Source organism: Gobio gobio (genome assembly GCF_949357685.1).
Source record: "Gobio gobio genome assembly, chromosome: 8".
NCBI lineage: Eukaryota > Metazoa > Chordata > Actinopteri > Cypriniformes > Gobionidae > Gobio > Gobio gobio.
In genome coordinates this window covers 23479725-23498859 of record NC_137114.1, presented here as the reverse complement: position 1 = coordinate 23498859, position 19135 = coordinate 23479725, and the positions used below count along the sequence as shown (strand labels likewise).

At 39.6% G+C, this 19135-nt stretch overlaps 1 protein-coding gene across 2 annotated transcripts in view; it reads right to left on the bottom strand.

The window, feature by feature from the left end:
• mecom (MDS1 and EVI1 complex locus) overlaps positions 1-19135 on the bottom strand; it is a gene marked incomplete at its 5' end in the record, with an annotated part of 207183 nt that overhangs the window by 91511 nt on the left and 96537 nt on the right. For both annotated transcript variants that reach the window (XM_079823687.1, XM_079823691.1), the window contains one exon: positions 18097-18452. In XM_079823687.1, the coding sequence (XP_079679813.1) occupies positions 18097-18452 (356 nt within the window). The remainder of the gene's footprint in view (positions 1-18096; positions 18453-19135) is intronic.

The following is a 19135-nucleotide window of genomic DNA, read 5'->3' as shown; positions in this document are numbered from 1 at the left end:
GCATCATCATCATCTCATCCACACACACAGTGAGAAACGGATGGCCCCATTGAGTATAACACCCCAGTGTAGCCTTACTGAGAGCTCCACACATAAATAAGAGTGACACGGCTGGATCGGACCCGTATCTGTGTGTGTGTGTGTGTTGATGGATAGTGAGTGTGATTCAGTGTAAATAGCCATAATGCCTTATCTCCTCCTCAACTACAGCTCTTTTATTTACGATCACCAAAGGCCACCAGTCACACACACACACACACACACACACACACACACACACACACACACACACACACACACACACACACACACACACACACACACACACACACACACACACACACACACACACACACACACACACACACACACACACACACACACACACACACACACACACACACACACACACACACAAACACACACACACACACACACACACATTTCATTCAAGCAAACTTCCCTTACAAAAGTACTGTGGTAGAATGGCGCATAGATGGTATCAGATTGTAAAACCATGGTACTTTGGCAGAACTGGATCACTACAACATATTATTGTAACATGTTATTTACATGGTATCCCAACTTAATTCAAAGAATACCATGGTTTTACCACCTTTCAAAAATTACCATAGTAAATGTTCAAAAAATATTGTAATTCCATGGTGCATGTCCAAAATCCATGTTGTTACCAGGGTAAATCTGATGATCTTAACATGGTAATACCATAAAAACATACCAAAAAACATGGCACTATGCTAGTACATGCAATAAAAACTTGATATCACCATGGTAAAAGTGCAAAACACAGGGTAATACCGTGGTACATTGTCCACAAAACAAATTATTACAATTGTAAATGTCCAAATAAACATGGTATTACTACAGTACAAATCCACAAAACATGGTATTACCAAGGTAAATGTGCAGAAAATATGGTAATACAATGGTACATGTCCAAACGCTGTGTTGTTACCACAGTAAATGTAAAAGAAATAATACCATGGTACATGCTTAAAAACATAGTATTATCAAAGTACATGTCCAAAAACATGGTGTTACAAAAACAAATATGCAAAAAAATATTGTAATTCCATGGTACACTTCCAAAAACTAGTTATTTTTAACCAGGGTAAACGTAAAAAATATCCAAAAAGCATGCTATCAGCATGGTATATTTGGAAAAAAAACATGATACTACCATGAAAACATACCAAAGAACTTGGCATTATGGTAGTACATGCACCAAAAAACATGATACCAATTATTACAATGGTAAATGTCCAAAAAACATGGAATTACCATGGTAAATGTCCAAAATAATACCATGGCACTTTATCCTTTTGAACATCACACAAACATACTCTACAGAGATATACACACCCTACATGAACGCACACTTGTGTTTATGTGTGTGTGTGTGTCCACACACCTGATGGGGCAGAGGGCTCATCACCCGCTGGACCTTCCTCCACCTCCACCCCAGCCTGCCCCCCCTCCCTTTAATGATGGACCATCCGTTACCGTACGGACGGGGAGAGTGACAGGCCTATTTGCGGGGCCGGCGGGCTGCTTGTGAGTGATTGGACAGCAGATCGTCAGGGGCGATGGCCATGTGACAGCACACATTTCCATTTGGGTGAAAAATCAGGCTAATGTGGCTAACTCTAGGTTTGTGCGTGTGTGTATGTGAGAGAGAGAGAGAGAGAGAGAGAGAGAGAGAGAGAGAGATGAGCGAGGGCGAGCCAGACCCAGAGAGACTGCAAAATAACAGCACAGACTCAAGCACATATTCATCATAAAAGCTAAACACCGAGCCTAATGCAGAATCAACAGCAGCACAATGAAAACCTTCATCCTCACCTCTACCAGCCTAGTCTGTGGAGGACAGTTGAAGCCAGAGAGAGAGAGAGAGAGAGAGAGAGAGGGGGGAAGAGAAAGGCTGAAGCAGTGAGGAAAGGCCTTGTTTTCAGAGCAAACCTCCTGAATTTGTGTGAGAACCACACAGGAATGTTTTCCTCTTGCGGCTGGTTGACACTCATGGCACACACACACACACACACACACACTTGCAGTGGAGGGTGGACACGGGACGTCCAGATTTACGGAGGTGTCAGGGATTTCTCGTCTGTACCTCTCTAGGGTCACATCTTGCTCTCTCCTTCGCTCGCTCTCCCTCGTTCGTATCCCTTTTCTTTCAGATCTATATTGAAAAAGAAAACAGGCCCGTCTCTCCTTCTGTCTGACAACGTAGCGGAAAAAGAAAAACAGACAGCGAGAAGGAGGGAGAGATGAGTGAAAACATAGGGATGGAGATCTCCTCCGGTGTGGACGCTGTGGTCGAGGGAGGTTCACCTCCATGTCAGGGATTTTGACCACAACGGCAGATAATTCACAATCAGTTCATTTCCAGCGATACCTGACGGTCAGGCATCGACTCAACTCAATGGAGGATTTAATTGTTGCGTGGAAAATGTTCCTGAAACTTCCACAGCATTTATAAGTATGCCACTGAGAGGGAATTATTTGTGCATTAAAAGGGGTGTATTCTACACTTCTGTATATTATTTTCGTCCCTAAAGTCCACTTACAATATTAGTGAAGGATTCTTGTACCAAAAAGTCATAATCTCATTATTCATGGCAATTTTCCATGACCTCTAGATTAAACAGGCTGTTTTTGCTACTGTACATTTAAGACTTCTAGATGGAAATCACCTCTGTAATAATCGACTAACCAGCATTTGTAGTCAGAAGTTGCAATGAGCCATTTATTTTTGATACAACAGAGTCTGATCTGAAACTGTCTATTTTGCTGAAAAAGTAAAAAATATATAAAAAGTGATATATAGTTATTTTTATAAGTATTTCGTACAGATCATTGGCAATAGCCAACAATACATTGTATGGGTCAATTCTTGTATGCCAAAAACCATTAGGATATTAGTTAAAGATCATGTTCCATGAAGATATTTTGTAAATGTCCTACCTTAAAGGGATAGTTCACCCAAAAATGAAAATTCTGTCTTCATTTACTCACCCTCAAGTTGTTCCAAACCTGTATGAGTTTCTTTGTTCTGCTGAACACAAAGGAAGATATTTTGAAGAATGTTTGTGACAAAGCAGATAGAGCAACCATTGACTACCATAGTAGGGAAAAAAATACTGTGGTGAGGGAGAACTCTCTGTTCAGAAATATTGGTAAGTTATTATTCTGAAAATCGCAATCCTGAATACCTTTCTCTTTTCTTTGCTAAAGTATGATAAAGATATAGTTAAAAACAAATCATTCTAAATATAAAAGAACAGTAGAGTTCACACCACAACTATAACGGCACAGAGAAACGATATCTTGGAATCACTTTCAGAGCGATTTTTTCCCAGCTAATGAACGATAATACATTGACAGCCAATCAGAATCCATTCCACTTTAAAGAGTTCCAGCATTTAAATCATCAGATGACAAAACTACAGTACATGCTTAGAATGAACAGTGTTATCGTGTGGACGCTGATACCATTATAATTATCATAATAGTTATTGTTCTTGGTGTGAATGGGCGTTTTTAGAGTGCCGTCTAAGATACTGGGTCTGCTTTTACTTTTTGGCATTTTACAGAGCTTTTCAACTCTCTCTGTTCGTGGGCATCTAAAATGAACCATTAACACAAATTAAAAATGACAAAAATGCATTAAAATATTAATATTTACTAAGTTGAACATATATTTGTACATGCTAAACATCCCTCGTTTATCTGTAATATAAATAAGATGCTAAAATTGTTATTTATTCAGTGATGCTGTCATTCAGTGTAAATGATGACACTTTGGTGAAAAAACATTACCCTGAATGACGAAACTTCTACTTCAGCTTATATTGCAGGCCATCAACTGGCCACCCTTATCAAACCGTGAGCTTGACCAGTAAAGTTAATCGCAATTATTCACAACATCTACCAATTTTTTTTTTTTTTTTTTTATCTAACAACATAAGTGTTTTTTTGGCATTTCACTGAATGACATGCGGTTTTGTAACTTAGGCTATCACACCATGAAAGGTGGAATAATCAAATATTTAAGAGCAATGAATTCACTTTTCTGCAGCACCCCTTTTGATGATGTCACAGACTGCCGAATGACTGCCTGTTTTTTATGATTTCAGAATGGCTTCTTGATCCTGTTACACTGAATGACTAAACCACTATTTAAATCTCAATTACATTAGCAGTTTGGAGGAAAAAAACATTTTATCATTACATTTTATTTTGAGTTTCTCAAAATGTGTTTCTGGCTCAAAATGACAGAGCAGGTATGGAGAGGAAGCTTTGCGTTCTGAAAGTACACCGAACTACTTTTATTCTATCCTGTTTTCCCAATTTTAAAATGAAAGAAAGCAGTCCGATTGAACTTTCTTCAGTTCTGGTTCTTTCTGTTCTCAGTCTAAAGGGGTCTGGTGCTTGTGTTGTGTGTTTTAATTGGATGACTGATGTGTGTGTCGGTCTGAGGCTTAGCAGACGTGGAGGGGGGCCACCTGGAAGAGCTGCTGGTGTCAGTAGAGTGCAAAGAGTGGCCAATGAGCACAGTTTCTCTCTACTTTTGGCTCCAACTTTTCAGAGAGGCAGGCAGTGTGGTTGGCCCTGGCAAACAGTCCTGAGACCTCCTAAACCTTCTTCTCCAAATAAAATCCCCCACAAAGGGCTTTTTGTCCCCTGCAGGCAGCGGTAGCGCTTCAGGAAGTGGGCGCGCTCCATAGCTGATGATTTATGGCTGGGTGTCCTGGGTGGCAGTTGGCCGGACTCCCGCTGTCAATCAAACCGGGCTCTGGAGCGACGGCCAATGGCGCGGCTTCCCCCCGTCGCTCTAAAGAGGTTACAATGGCTGTCATAAAGAAAAGTAAGAGAAGGAAAGAAGGGCGCCGCCATGGAGGAGAAAAAGAGAGTCCGGACAATCTGAAGACGAGGGAAGATGGATGTGTTCTCGCTCTATTTAAGAAGAAACCCTGGAAGTCTCTCTCTCTCTCTCACTCGCACACAAAAAACATCTCACTCTCTCTTTCTTTCTCCCCGTCTCTCTAGGGGGTTTGTTTTGAAGGTTGTGGATGGCAGGATGTCAGGGTTATAATCTGCCGGGGTAACCGATGGAGAGGCTGTTCCTGTGGTTGGCCCGAGATGGTAACTCGTCTTGACCAGCCACAACAATTAGAGCAGATCTCTGTCCTAACATTACTGACACACGGACCAGGAAAAATCCTGCCTGATGGATCAGGGCTGACACAGCCAACCAAAAGGACTGGCGAGGGTGTGTGTGTGTGTGTGTGTTAACCCGTTATCCGAGAGGATGGCCAGGGACAAAGTCCTACCCTGACTACCTGCTGCCACCCGGAAAATCTGATTACTCCCTCGCTCTCTCTTTCTTCTCTAATTCTTGGTCCAGTTTCCTCTCTGTCCGTCTGTCTTACTTTCTCTTCCATGTTTCCTTAATCTTTCTCATGGTTTATTTTCCCTTTTTTCCTACCCAGTTCTGTGCTTTCCTTCTGATTTTGTTTTAAATGAATAATCACTCAAAAAAAAAAAAAAAAAAAAAAAAAGTAAATTCTTGTTAGGAATGTGAATGAATTTATTTATTTTGCTGTTTTCCATGGAGTTACAACAAATGGGGACTGGATAAAAAAATTAAATATACTATATATATATATATATATATATATATATATATATATATATATATATATATATATATATATATATATATATATATATATATATATATATATATATATATATAGTATTTTTATTTATTTATCCATTTTTATCCAATTTAGTATAAATATAAATAAATTAAAGTTTGTCTGTTAAAGTCTGAATGAATAACAATTTTAAACAATTTGTTCAACTCACTGACTCTCAACTGCTCAAAAAAAGTTATCAGAACATAACCAAAATTTTGGCCTGTCGCTTACACAAAGCTATATGATTTCAGAAGTATCGAATAATCTCATACGAGTCATTTGGACCACTTTCTATGGTGGTTTTGCATCCTTTTTGAAAGCTTTACTTCACATTCATTGAAATGGCATGAAGAAAAAAATGTCCATGTACATTAATTATGTCTTCTTTTATGATTAGCGTCTGCTAAATGAGTAAATGTGATTAGGAAAGTCATACAGGTTTTGGAACAACATGAAGGTGATATGAAGAAATTATTCCTTTAATTTCTTGTTTTGGTCCTGGCTAATACTCTCTACCCCTCCACCTCTATCCATCCTCAGGTTTGAGTAACTCTATCTGTTTTGCTGAGCTCTATTCTTAGTTGAGGAGGTAAGTGAGTGTGTGAGTGTGTGTGTGTGTGTTTGACTGGCATGTATGAACTGTCTACCCCACACAGAAGTTTAGAGCCAGCTAACGTGAAACACATGATGATACAGCTTGTGTCAGCTCCAATCACACTCTCCTCAAACACACTGCTCTTAAGCAACAAACGCAACTCCCTTGATACACACAATTAAACACACACACATTCCTCTCATTCAGGTGCTTTATACACAGTATCAGTCTGCACGAGAGAGGAACAGAACGAGAAGTCAGGCACAGAGAGAGATATGTCCTGAGAAAACTGTATAAATCAGAATAACATTAAAACAACAGTGTGCAAACTAAAGCAGAAATCATGTGTTTTTAATTTGTAAAAATGCTAAATGTTTTCTTTTAGGGCGTGCAGTAAACATAATAAGCTTAATACCACTGTTCAAAAGTTTGGGCTTGGGATAAGTCTCTTATGCTCACAATTAATTTAATCTAAAATGCGGTTGAAACAGAAATTTTGTGAAATATTATTACAATTTAAAAGAACTGATTTCTATTTTGATACATTTTAAAATATTATTTATTCCTATGATGACAAAGCTGAATATTATCAATGTTCGAAACATTTCTGTTAGTTCAGTCACAGAAGTCAATGTCCCCACCATGACATAAAAACAAATGAATAAAACAAATAAAACAAACCCAAGTTGGGTTGAAAATGGACAAACCCAGCAAATGGGTTGTTTTAAGCAAACATTTAAATCCAACCGTTGGGTTAAAACAACCCAATTGCTGGGTTTTCAACCCAACTTGGGTTGCTTTTAACCCAGCATTTTTTAGAGTGTATGCACATTTCTAAAGAATGTTTGTAAAGTTTCCAGGCTAATGTTAAGATACTGCTTCACATTAAGATACTGCTGTGTGAGCAGATAAGGTTACAAATACCTTTAATTTAGTTTAAAACTGAATCTTAATGAAGCTTAACACAGTTAGTCAGTCAGTGCACCATATTTGACAGATTAAAAACAATGTTTTAAGAGACACAAGTACAGTCTGCTCAGCATGATCTATTATGTCTAATTTTCACAACTCACGTTTCAAATATTCTTAAATTTCACTGAATTGAATATGACAAATTATGTAAAAATGATTTTATGTATGATTTGCTCTGTATTAGATTATATTTTTATTCCTCACAGCTTTATCATCACCAATAGAGTACAAAAACGTTGTGTGAGAGACAGAAAACGAAAGATCTATAGATACAACTCTAAAGAGAAAGACAGGACAAGGGAGTGGGCTCATACAATCCGGCAAAAAGTATGAAAAGTTTGAAATCGAATCTAATTTCTTCACATTTACGGCACTTTCTCCATCAGCGTTCAGTCGCGCTATACGAACATGACGTTGAGAGGCATGAGTCCTTTCCAGTGCAACCCCGCAGATCAAAACATGCTGTCAAGACTTCTCAAACATGTCTGTTGAAAAACTGAACAGCTTCCAGGTCACTGGTACACATCTGCTTAGATTTGAACTATTTTTGTAAATTAGTAAATTACCCCAGAAATGACTGGCGATCACGTTTTACGTTTAACCCTGACGCAATCATCAGGCGGAGTGATTGACAGCTTGACAATGTGATGTAAACAGATTTCCAATGAAAACGTCTGGAATGTCGCTTTAACGTTTGCTTGCTTCGGTTGGTTTGAGACGTATGTGTTCCCGATGAGGGGAAAATAATTACGGGAAAGGAAATCCTGAGTACAACTGCGTTTCAATGAAAACATTGTATGATATCTAGCAAAACAAATTTTGGATAAACATGTTATTAGCCACTCTGTGGTCGAAGCCGAGGGCTTGGGTTTTAAACAGAGGTTAAAAACAACTTAATTTGATTTCCTCAAGCAAAGTTTGCTGATATCAGCATAGTGAAGTTTCATTGATCCTTTCATTGATACACTTGCCCATGTTTCCCACATTTGTAATGGAAACCTCATGAGTGTGCGACGAGATGTGCGTCTCCTTATGCGTGTGTGAGTTTATTAAACTGTCTTTTGGAGACTCCGCAGCAGGTCGCCATTCTTGTTTGGTGAAGAGAGAGTGAGAGAGAGACAGGAAGAGGTGGGTTCATTTTAATGAAACCCCACCTTCTCCTTCCCACAGAGCTTTTGACCAGGTACACCCCCCACACCCAAACACACACCCCCATTCTTACACATCTAATGAGGTCACGACCTTCAGCGACACCCCCTCACCTGGCATTGTGACACACACACACACACACACACACACACACACACACACACACACACACGCGCACACACACACACGCACACACACGCACGCATACGCACGCACACACCTTGCTATAAAAGTGCCTTTGTCCCATCATCATTTGTATACCAACTCTACAAGCATTTAACCCCCGGCTTCCCCACCCTGCTGAGAAACCCAGAGAAAGAGCGAGAAGCAAAAATTGCGGTCTTGTAAGCCAGCTGATTTTCATAATCCTTTTTTCCCCCCCAGATACTCTTTCTGATACTCTTTAGTCACAAACACATCAACTGTAATAAAATAATACAATATAACATATAATGAATTAAATTCAAATGTATGCACATAGAGTATTGTACTATTAAAAGGAATTAAATGTTTAGATTTAGATTTGCTTCTGGGCTATTTAGCTAATATATTTGTGACAAACAGCACCAGGTTTCCATCCATTCCATCTTTTTTTGTGAAAAAAAAATCAAAATGTTTACCGATATAGCTGATGGAAATGAGATTTTGCACATGTCGACACAATCTTTTTCCGTTTAACTTTAGCGTATCAATTCTATGTCGATACTTTAAATGTTTGGAAACACTTTTTGTCAAGAAAGAGGGCTTTAACGCAAATAAATGTGATGTCACATGACAGAAATGCCTTTACGCAGCGTCCTTGTTCGCGGTGCTGCTCCCGTTAAAGCACTGTTTCTCTTTAGTTCAAAGTTGAATCTATTATATTCATATTATTATTTTATTACTATTGGTAAGAATAAAATGTGTTACCACTCAAACATCATTCATCCTTATTTTTGTCATTTTGTCTGTTTTTTTTACAATCTAATAAAAGTTAATCAGAAAAAGAATAGCTACTACTGCACCTGTTTCTGAATATTGAATATTGCTTGATTATCAAGTATTGATCTAAATAGTCTTTATAACGATGTACAAAAAACATGACACTTGTTAATACAAATTATTTTTTTGTATACAATGTAATAATATAATAAATATTTGTGGATGAGGAAAATACAGCGCCTTGAAAATCTCTGCAGCTCATTTAAAATAAAAATGGGCCGTCTGTCAAACGAAGGAAGGAAAGAAGATACAATAGAAATGTATTAATATGTAATATAATTTTATCTCAAACAAATTAGGAAAATAAAGTTGGTTGAATCCAAAAAGCTAAGTCAGTCCACTAATGAAGTTAAAAATAGGCGTACACAAATAAAACAGCTGCATCGGTCTCTGAGAAAAAAAATATAGCAGCAATCTGATGTCTTTAATCGATTTGATGTTAACTCTCTCCCATATAATTTGCGACATATGTGAAATTTGTTTAGTGATACAACAAAACAAACCCAAAAGGGCCCACGTCACACCACTCTTCATCTCTCTGCACTGGCTACCACTCGCTGCTCGCATCAAGTTCAAGGCGCTTACGTCGCTTACAGATCCACCACGAGCTCCGCTCCTGCATACTTTGACTCGCTCCTACAAGTCTACACCCCCACCAGAAGCCTTCGCTCAGCTAAGGAGCAACTGCTTGTGTAACCATCACAGAGAGGCAGAAAATCCCTCTCCAGAACATTCACATTCACCGTTCCCTGCTGGTGGAACGATCTTCCCACCTCCATCCGAATTGCAGAATCATTGACAGCATTCAAACGACAGCTGAAAACTCACCTCTTCCAAGAGCACTTCACCTTATCTTAAAAAATGTTTTTCCTTATTTTCCTTCTATTTTCCTCTACTTCTTCCCTGCCCTAGTGTGTGATGCTCTGTGCGATGTCCAAAACGTAGTACTTCAGGCGCTTTCTGTGTTTCGCAGCCTCCTCATGATGGATCGATTCCTGTACTCCTCAGTTGCAAGTCGCTTTGGATAAAAGCGTCTGCTAAATGCATAAATGTAAAACGTATACGACAATGACTACGTTTACATGGACAGCTGTAATCTAATTATCGACTTTAATCTGAATAAGACAATATTCTGACTAAGGTGATTACATGAGTTTTACATGTTATAGAACATAATTCGATTAATGGCACACGTCATCACGTCCCCATGCTACGCAGTCCAACGTTCCCTCCAGAATTTCACGCATCAACATAGAGTTTGTCTTCATTATGGTACCATATACAGTTTTGGATGTTTCATTTTTACATTTTAAGAAAGCTTCAAGGGCAGGTAATTATTTGTCTGCTATACATACAAATAGACGACGGCGGATACAAATTCTCAAGCTACGGGCCTCCTCTGCCGCCACAACAAAATCAGTGGTACTGGATGACAGTACAAAGTAAGGACTGGTGGCAGAGAGTTGCTTGAAGCCAAGCCATGCTCTCTTGTTTTCCGTCAAATGGTTGACCACTTCCGTGTGCGTATGTGTCCTTTCGCAAAATGCAGGGAAAACTCCTACACAACATTAATAGTTTGATTAAGGTGTGTACATGTCTATAATGTGACTAAAATAGGTAAAATACATGTCTTAATTCGATTTGTGTGTACTTCGAGTAGGACTTTAGCCGGATTACGGTAATTAGAAATCAATGTTTGCATGGTAGTGAGATGAATGTTTGAGGGCGAGATGACGTCTGAAGATTTTAGATCCACACACTACTCCCGTCAATTTTGTGTTCGACGCGTTACTCAAATGCTCCACCCTCCACCCAGATATAAAATCTGCTGTTGGTTAATGAAGATTTGACAGATGAACTTTCGGCTCGATTGGACTCTTGTTGTGTCAAAAGTTTTATGGATGTCGCCATCTTTGATATTACTTTGGCCACCATCTATGGTTACTGGTAAGAGAATACAGGCTTGACTCCTGTTGCACATTCATACAGACAGTATTTGAGACGCTTCTGAACGGTTCATTTCAAGACTCACACCTTGGTGATGATACACAGGGCAACTTTTTTGAGCAATGTTACCGAGCGATGTTGCTTGGGCGCTTTCACATTGAGAATGGACAACACATTTCTATCTGGATACTTTAGATCAGTCGTGGGCCCTGTGTCTCACCTGGTTGCCTGTTGACGGCAACATTGCTCAGCAACATTGCTCAAAAAGTTGCCTCATGTATCATCACCTTTAGATCCACAAAGATTATGTTGTCTTAACAATGCACTATATAAGTTAATCTGTTTTATTTACTTGTCAAATGTCAATTTTTAGTCAGCAGTGGATTGCGTTTTAATTTTGTACACTTTTTGTACAACCATTCTTTTAAAGTAATAAAAACTTTCGGACACACACCTTAAAGGGTTAGTTCACCCAAAAATGAAAATTCTGTCATTAATTACTTACCCTCATGTCGTTCGACACCCGTAAGACCTCCGTTCCTCTTCGGAACAGAAATGAAGATATTTTAGTTGAAATCTGATGGATCTGAAAGGCCTCCATTGGCACAATGGCACGGTTCACTATCAAGACCCTTAAAAGGTACTAAAGACGGCGTCACAAAGTCCATCTCTCTACAGTGGTTCTAAAATAACTTTATGAATCGGCGAGAACAGTTTTTGTGCGCAAAAAAACCCCTAAATAACGACTTGCATAGTGATGACGATTTCAAAACAAGCAATCATGAAGCTTTGAAGTGTTATGAATCAGTGAGCCGAATGATGATTCGGATCGCGTGTCAAACCGCCAAACTGCTGAAATTTGGCGATTCAAACCGCTGAATCGACTCGCTGATTAATAACGCTTCGAAGCTTCATGAGGCCGTGTTTTGCAATCGTCATCACTATGTAAGTCGTTATTTATGTTTTTTTTGCACCCAAAAACTATTATCGCCGATTCATAGTTATTTTAGAACCACTGTAGTGAGATGGACTTTGTAACGACGTCTTTAGTACCTTTTAAAGGTCTTGATAGTGAACCGTGCCATTGTGCCAATAGAGGCCTTTCAGAGCCATCAGATTTCAACTAAAATATCTTCATTTCTGTTCCGAAGATGAACGGAGGTCTGACGGGTGTCGACATGAGGGTAAGTAATTAATGACAGAATTTTCATTTTTGGGTGAACTAACCCTTTAAAGACAACATAAAACCATATTTGCAAAATGCAAAGCATTTACAGTAGCATCTAAAATGTAATGGGTTGGATTTAATTATCCATCCGGATTTGACTGAATGTCAGGGTGTCAGGAAATTATTGGTTAATATTAATTTTCCACATTCATGTGGCCAGGAGAAAATGATTAGACTCTGTTGAAAGATTACAGAAGCTAATATTTCCTTTTTTTATTTAGTTTAACATGCACTGCTGTTTTGTGCACAGTAAGTAAATAAAGTCAATGTTGATTTCATGTTGTCTTTAAATAGAGTGCCGGTATTGTGTACTGTAGGCCCAATACAGGAAGCCTCTTTCACGCTCTCGCTTCTTCTCTCTATCCTCCTGAGAATGAGTGGCTGAAACACTGGAAGCGTTCTCAGTGAATGCTTTAAAACATAATGCTTCATAAAAACACATGAGATGAGTTTTAGAAGTCTTTCTGAATGGCTTGTGTGTGTGAGGTCAGTTTCCCTGAGACAGGGATTAAACTTCCTTTCGGGCCCTGAAAAAGAGAGGAGGAATATATATCGGAAGGGAAGAATGAGGGAAGACAAGGAGCGGATAAATATTTCTGAGGAAGACTGACAGATCGAGCGGACGGGAGCGGGAGAGTGACAGACAGAAGGGACAGAGAGAGAGAAAGAGAAGGTTCCAGCACAAAAGAGACAGACAGAAAGAGAGAGAAGTTGGAGAGCAGGATAGCGGGATGAAAAGACGAAGGAGTGTGGGGACAGGCATGCTGAGGAGGCCTAATCCCTCACCCCTATTCACACACACTCTTAATCTCCAGCCACGTACACACACACACACACACAGGGCTAATCTCTAACGTCCCCTCCATCTATGTCCCTGCACTCAAAAGGTGCACAAAAGCTCCTGGACACCCCCCTCACTGCCACTGCCACACACACACACACACACACACACGTATATACACTTATATTCCAACACACAAACACAGCATAAGGTCACACACACCTTTGCAGGGTCAACACACAGTGAGCTGTCCTAAACAATCCGACTGCTTCAAAACTTCAACGCAAAATGGCTTTTTGTGCATTTTGTGAGTGTGTGTGTGTGTGTGTGTGTGTGTGTTTGTGTTGGTGAGGCAGGTGGTTTTTTATTTACTGAAGTCATCTCAACTCGTAACTCAACAGCTTTCATTACTCACACACACATAACACGAGGAGTAAAGCTTTGAATTTATGACGGTGGTTCAGAGAGCTTCTGACCTCTTCAGTGACAAACCTCCCTCATAGTCAGTTATGGACCTTCTAATACACACACACACGCACATGCACATACACAAACTACACAAACGATCCATATGTACAATTTGCACTAAAAAAAAATTCACTTCAGCGCACACATATCATCCACAATGTCACACACAGCTGTGCAAACATAAAAAGTTGTCCCAGACACACAGTTACATACAAAAACCTCACATGCGTATGCACAGAAACATATGCACACCAACAAACACCTCTTCACAATCAAACACAATCACCTAAACAAATACATGCTAACAATCACACAAAAACACTGGTGCAAATCAAACAAACACCTGCACAAAATCACACTTGTGCATAAACACACAAGCACACACCAAGGGCTGCACGAATAATTGGAACAAAACCAAAATCCTCTAATGGCTTAGAGCAAATATCGAATATAGAAATATCGATTTAACATATGCGCTGCGCTGCATATTTCAGAGTGAAGCGCAGCATTGTGTTCTTTTACACGTGTGAAGCTCATGATCTGGCATTTTTCGTGTCTCAGAGCGGCTTGGTTCACAGTAAACGCTGCTCCACAAGAACTCATCCCTGCATTGAAGTTGCTTATGTTTTATCAGAAAAATTTCAATGTGATTTTTTACGCAAATCATGCAACCCTAACACTAACCAACAATCAAACACAATTACAGAAGCAAAAACCTTCAACAAACACCTGTGCAGTCATTCAATCAAACTTTCAGGCTCACAAAGGCACACAACACACACAATCCCGCTCATATAGGTGCATACAAACATTACAGCACTTGTGCATTGAGCGTCTGTTCCCTCACACACACACACGCGCGCGCGCGCACACTTCATCAAAGCCTCCAGATGGGTTCGGTCTTTATCGTACCCCAGCCGGTGACATCACTCTTCCACACAGCAAAACTGATGATGAAAGCAAACAGATCTATCTTAACTCGCATTTACCAAATCAATTTTATTTTTACAGTCTCTTGCATATTGGCATATTGACGGCTTCTCACTCGGCGGGATGGAGGGAGGGGGGTGCAGAGGAGAACGAGAGGGAAAGGCAGGGAGATACGCTTAATGCCATTTACCATATTTAATGTGTCCATGTCATCATTGAATATCCCCTCTGAATAATGCGCCACTTCATCATAAATTCTTTACAACTTATTTACTTAATGGAGAGAGTTATGGGCCGCTGTCAGCCAGCTAATTAAACATAGTGATACAGCACTGCCGCGCCACGCTGTCATCCGTCCCCCATCTCTCTCTCTCTGTGGCTTCTCAGTTTCTTAAATACATATTATTCAAGCATGCAATAAATTACAGATAGATTAAAATTCATGAAACCCTTTTTTTCTCCTCCTTCGTTTCCTTCCATAGAGAATGAACAAGAAAGAAAGAAAGAAAGACAGCGTGAAAGAGAGAGAGTGCTTGCTCAAGAGACTGTAAATCTACCATTGGGAGACAGCTGCCTTTTCAATCATATTAAAACCTAATGTTTGCACATGTAAGATTTCTGCCATGCTGAGGAGGGAAAAAACAACTTACAAAGTGAAAAAAAAAAAGAAAGTCAGATTAAAATGCAAGTTTAACAAATTCGAACCTTTCAACGGCATTTAGTCAAAGTTAACCATAATTACATATGCCAACCCAACTTAAACCATAATACCACGTCCTGACAAAAACGCCTCTAAAAAACAGCCTGGAACTGGTTATTAACGTTTAAATCATCGGCATACAAACAGGACCAAAGCAGACCAGAATTAATCATAAATAAACATATCATAAAAGCTGAACATGTATAATTCAAAAGGCACTAAAGTGTGTACAAGCAGTTCTGCTTTAGCAGTGCTCAAACTATAGCTTAAACATTCTGCGAGGTGTGTTAACAGCCACTACTTCACAGATAACGTCAAAATCATGAACCTTTAATACTGAGTGGTCGTTCTTCAAGAATGAGGGTTAGAGTTTTTTTTATCAGAGAAGGACGGGTCTATTTAAACGTTCAATTACCCTGATACTCCTCCTGTGACCTCTCCAGCCAGGCCAAATTAGCCTAAAATGACCCTGACTAAGAAAACACTCGACCTCTGGCCTTGTCCTGTGACCTGGTTTCGACTGGGAGAGTAGACTGACTGATATCTGACAGACAGGGCAGTCACGAGGAGAGGCGGTCTTTAACCTGGCTAAAAAGTAGGATTTATGAGCCTTGAGCTTTAATTGAGTTTGGAAAGTCTAACTCCTCCCACTGTGATGACATCACAAAGTGAGAATTGCCCACTCTAATCTATCAGTGAGGTCATAGCGCTAAAAAAGACTAAAGCAATACATACAGATTGTCAGAGTAAAGGCCTTTGCACACTGAGTCCGAAATCCGCATGCGAAATTTTCGCACGTCAAAAAATTAATTCGACCTCACGTTATGTCAATCACGCTTGCACACTGCCTACAATTATATATAAAAATATTATTGTATCAAAAATACTACAATATCACAGCTATAATTATAGCACACCAACTCCCTGTAAACCGTGTGTGTGTGTGTGTGTGTGGAATCCTAGACATACTGCCAGTCTCTGTTCAGGATTGGAAATTGGTGGTCTTCTTTTTAATATGTGGCTCCAGTATCGCTAGCAAAGCATCAAACGGAGCCACTGACATTCAACTTTGAATCGGTCTGGATAATCCCGCAGCTCCTTGATAAGGAGGTGGAAGACGGCATTTTGTGTTGTTTCGCGGTTTTTTTTTCATAACGCATTCATTAATACGCATCGGACTCAGTGTGTGACAAATTTTTCGGATCACGAATACGAAAATACGCATGCGAAAATTTCGGACTCAGTGTGCAAAGGCCTTAAGGCCCTGATCAGACAGGACACGTTTTTCAGGTTTGAAAACGCGAGGCGCACCACACTGCCTTTTTTTGGTTGACGTTTTTAATTTAGACATTTTTTTAATGTTGCTAGGCAACCCCTGAAATCAGCTGTGCTGTCAGTCCAATCAAGGTAACAGTCACCACAATGGAAGGCCGATTGGACAATGGAAAATAACGTGAATGACGTTGAGCGCTTTTCTGCTCAGTTTTTTTCCCCAACTTCAGGCGTTCAGAGCGCTCCTACAAAAACGCTCACTGCCAATCAGTGATGCCAGTAACACGTTACTTAGTAGCGCGTTACTCTAATCTAACTACTTATTACTTCCAAACCAGTAATCAGATTAAAGTAATTTATCCAAGTCACTGTGAGTTACTATTTTAGTAATTTTCCTTAGTAAAAATATATATTTTTTGCTTTCTTCTTGCATCTCGGGGAGAGTATTTATATTAAATCAAGTCAAGAAAGAATGTAAGTGTTTATTACATTTTTTATTAAAACTTGTTTGTTTTTTTTTCAGGAAATATTTTTTAATTTTAACTTAAAATGTCAGGAGATACATTGTTGACTTTACTGTTAAAAATGCACTTCCAATAAAGTGAGTGTTGGCAAAAACGGTTGTCATTTTTATGTTGAGGTGGCAAGGGTGTTGTCGGCAACTGCTGAATTCAACTAATAAAGTAACTTGTAATCTAACTTAGTTACTTTTCAAATCAAGTAATCTGTAAAGTAACTAAGTTACTTTTTAAAGGAGTAATCAGTAATCAGATTACTTTTTCAAAGTAACTGTGGCAACACTGCTGCCAATAGAAAACAATTTTAAAAAGCGCCTCTCACTGCAAAAAACGCATCTGATCAAACTTTACTCTAGTTAAAAAGGACAATGCTTTACAATTCTACTTCCTTGCATTCAAATTCAACTTTCAATTCTGTTTTCTACCACAATTCAAATTCTCAAATCACTCCAGAATGACACACAACCCTGGTTTGCTGCGACGAATAAGCATGTGAAATCCTCTGTACATATTTTCAGACTTAAGTGGCATTAAAAAGACTTTCAAGGACATTTATATTATGTAATTGGCATAACATTGACAAAAAGCCTGTCTAGTAATTGTGACTAATGGGATTACGGCAACTGCTAACTGGGGTTAGTGTAAGATCACAGAGCCGAGTAGAGGTGCTTCACCATAAAACACGAGGGCCAGGGTTAATCACACTGCTTTACTACTGATGACAGTGAAACTGTGGCCCATGTTATCTGCACGCTTCGTCTCCAACCGTGTGAGGATTTTCTTATCTGAAAAGGGCTGTAATCATCTCAAATTCATTGTTTGATCCTACCTCCCATGCCTGCGTGGCATTTTCTGGGCTGTGTCTTGAAGTTCCCTCGTAGGGTCCAAGACGTTCTCCCACCTCCAGTCTCCTCCGGCTCCAGACACCCAGGTTTCCTCTGGTAACGGCCGACTCGCGGACTTCAAAGTCTGGCGGCACCGATTCAAACCCATCCCCGGCCAGGTACATTGAAGTGTGGAAAGACGGGTGGAAGGGGGAGGGGATGACTGGGGAGGCCGCATCACCTGATAGGCCAGGGGAAGGAAGGTCATTAGCAGTGACCAATGGGACTGGATCTGCATCAGATACTCCACCAAGTTCTTCCAGGTCATCAGAGGCGAAAAGAGAAAACTCCTCTCCATCTCCTAAACAAGAACATACAGAAATATTTCACTTTAGCAGCTAATTGAAAGTACAATGTACAATTTCTGGCACCAAAAGGAATGTTAATCAGCCTATTAAGTACTGACTAAACCAATGGAAAATGGACAAACGGTTTATTTAAGCAATTTTGCCAAACTAAATATATTACAAATTCAACTGAGACCTTATGTTTATAAATCCCACTGGTTTTATCCATCACTATCCTGTCATTATAAGCACATTAAAATGTATGTATTCTTACAATTCAACAGCTGATAATAGCGTTCAACAGTCAAGTTAAAATTCCATTAATTGTCTTATGTATTTAACAATTAAACAAAACAATTGATCATTATAAAAAATCAAAATACTATACAACATTCCATTATCGATTAGTCGAATCTGTGCACTGGCAGTTCACGTAGTAAACAGTGCAGCGCTTCCGGGTTGTATGTCAGAACGCCGGTTCTGTATTGGCCACTGATTGACAGCTCCTGCGTCAGGTGCTCACGTGAACAGGGTCGGCCAATACTGAGCTGGCGTTCTGACGTAGAACCCAGAAGTGTTGCACTGTATTTACTACGTCAACAGCGCAGGAGACTGAAGGTGCGTTCACACCGGACGCAAACGACGCAATTCGCGCGAGTGATGACATGGTGTGAATTGAGCGTTTGACGCGGAATCC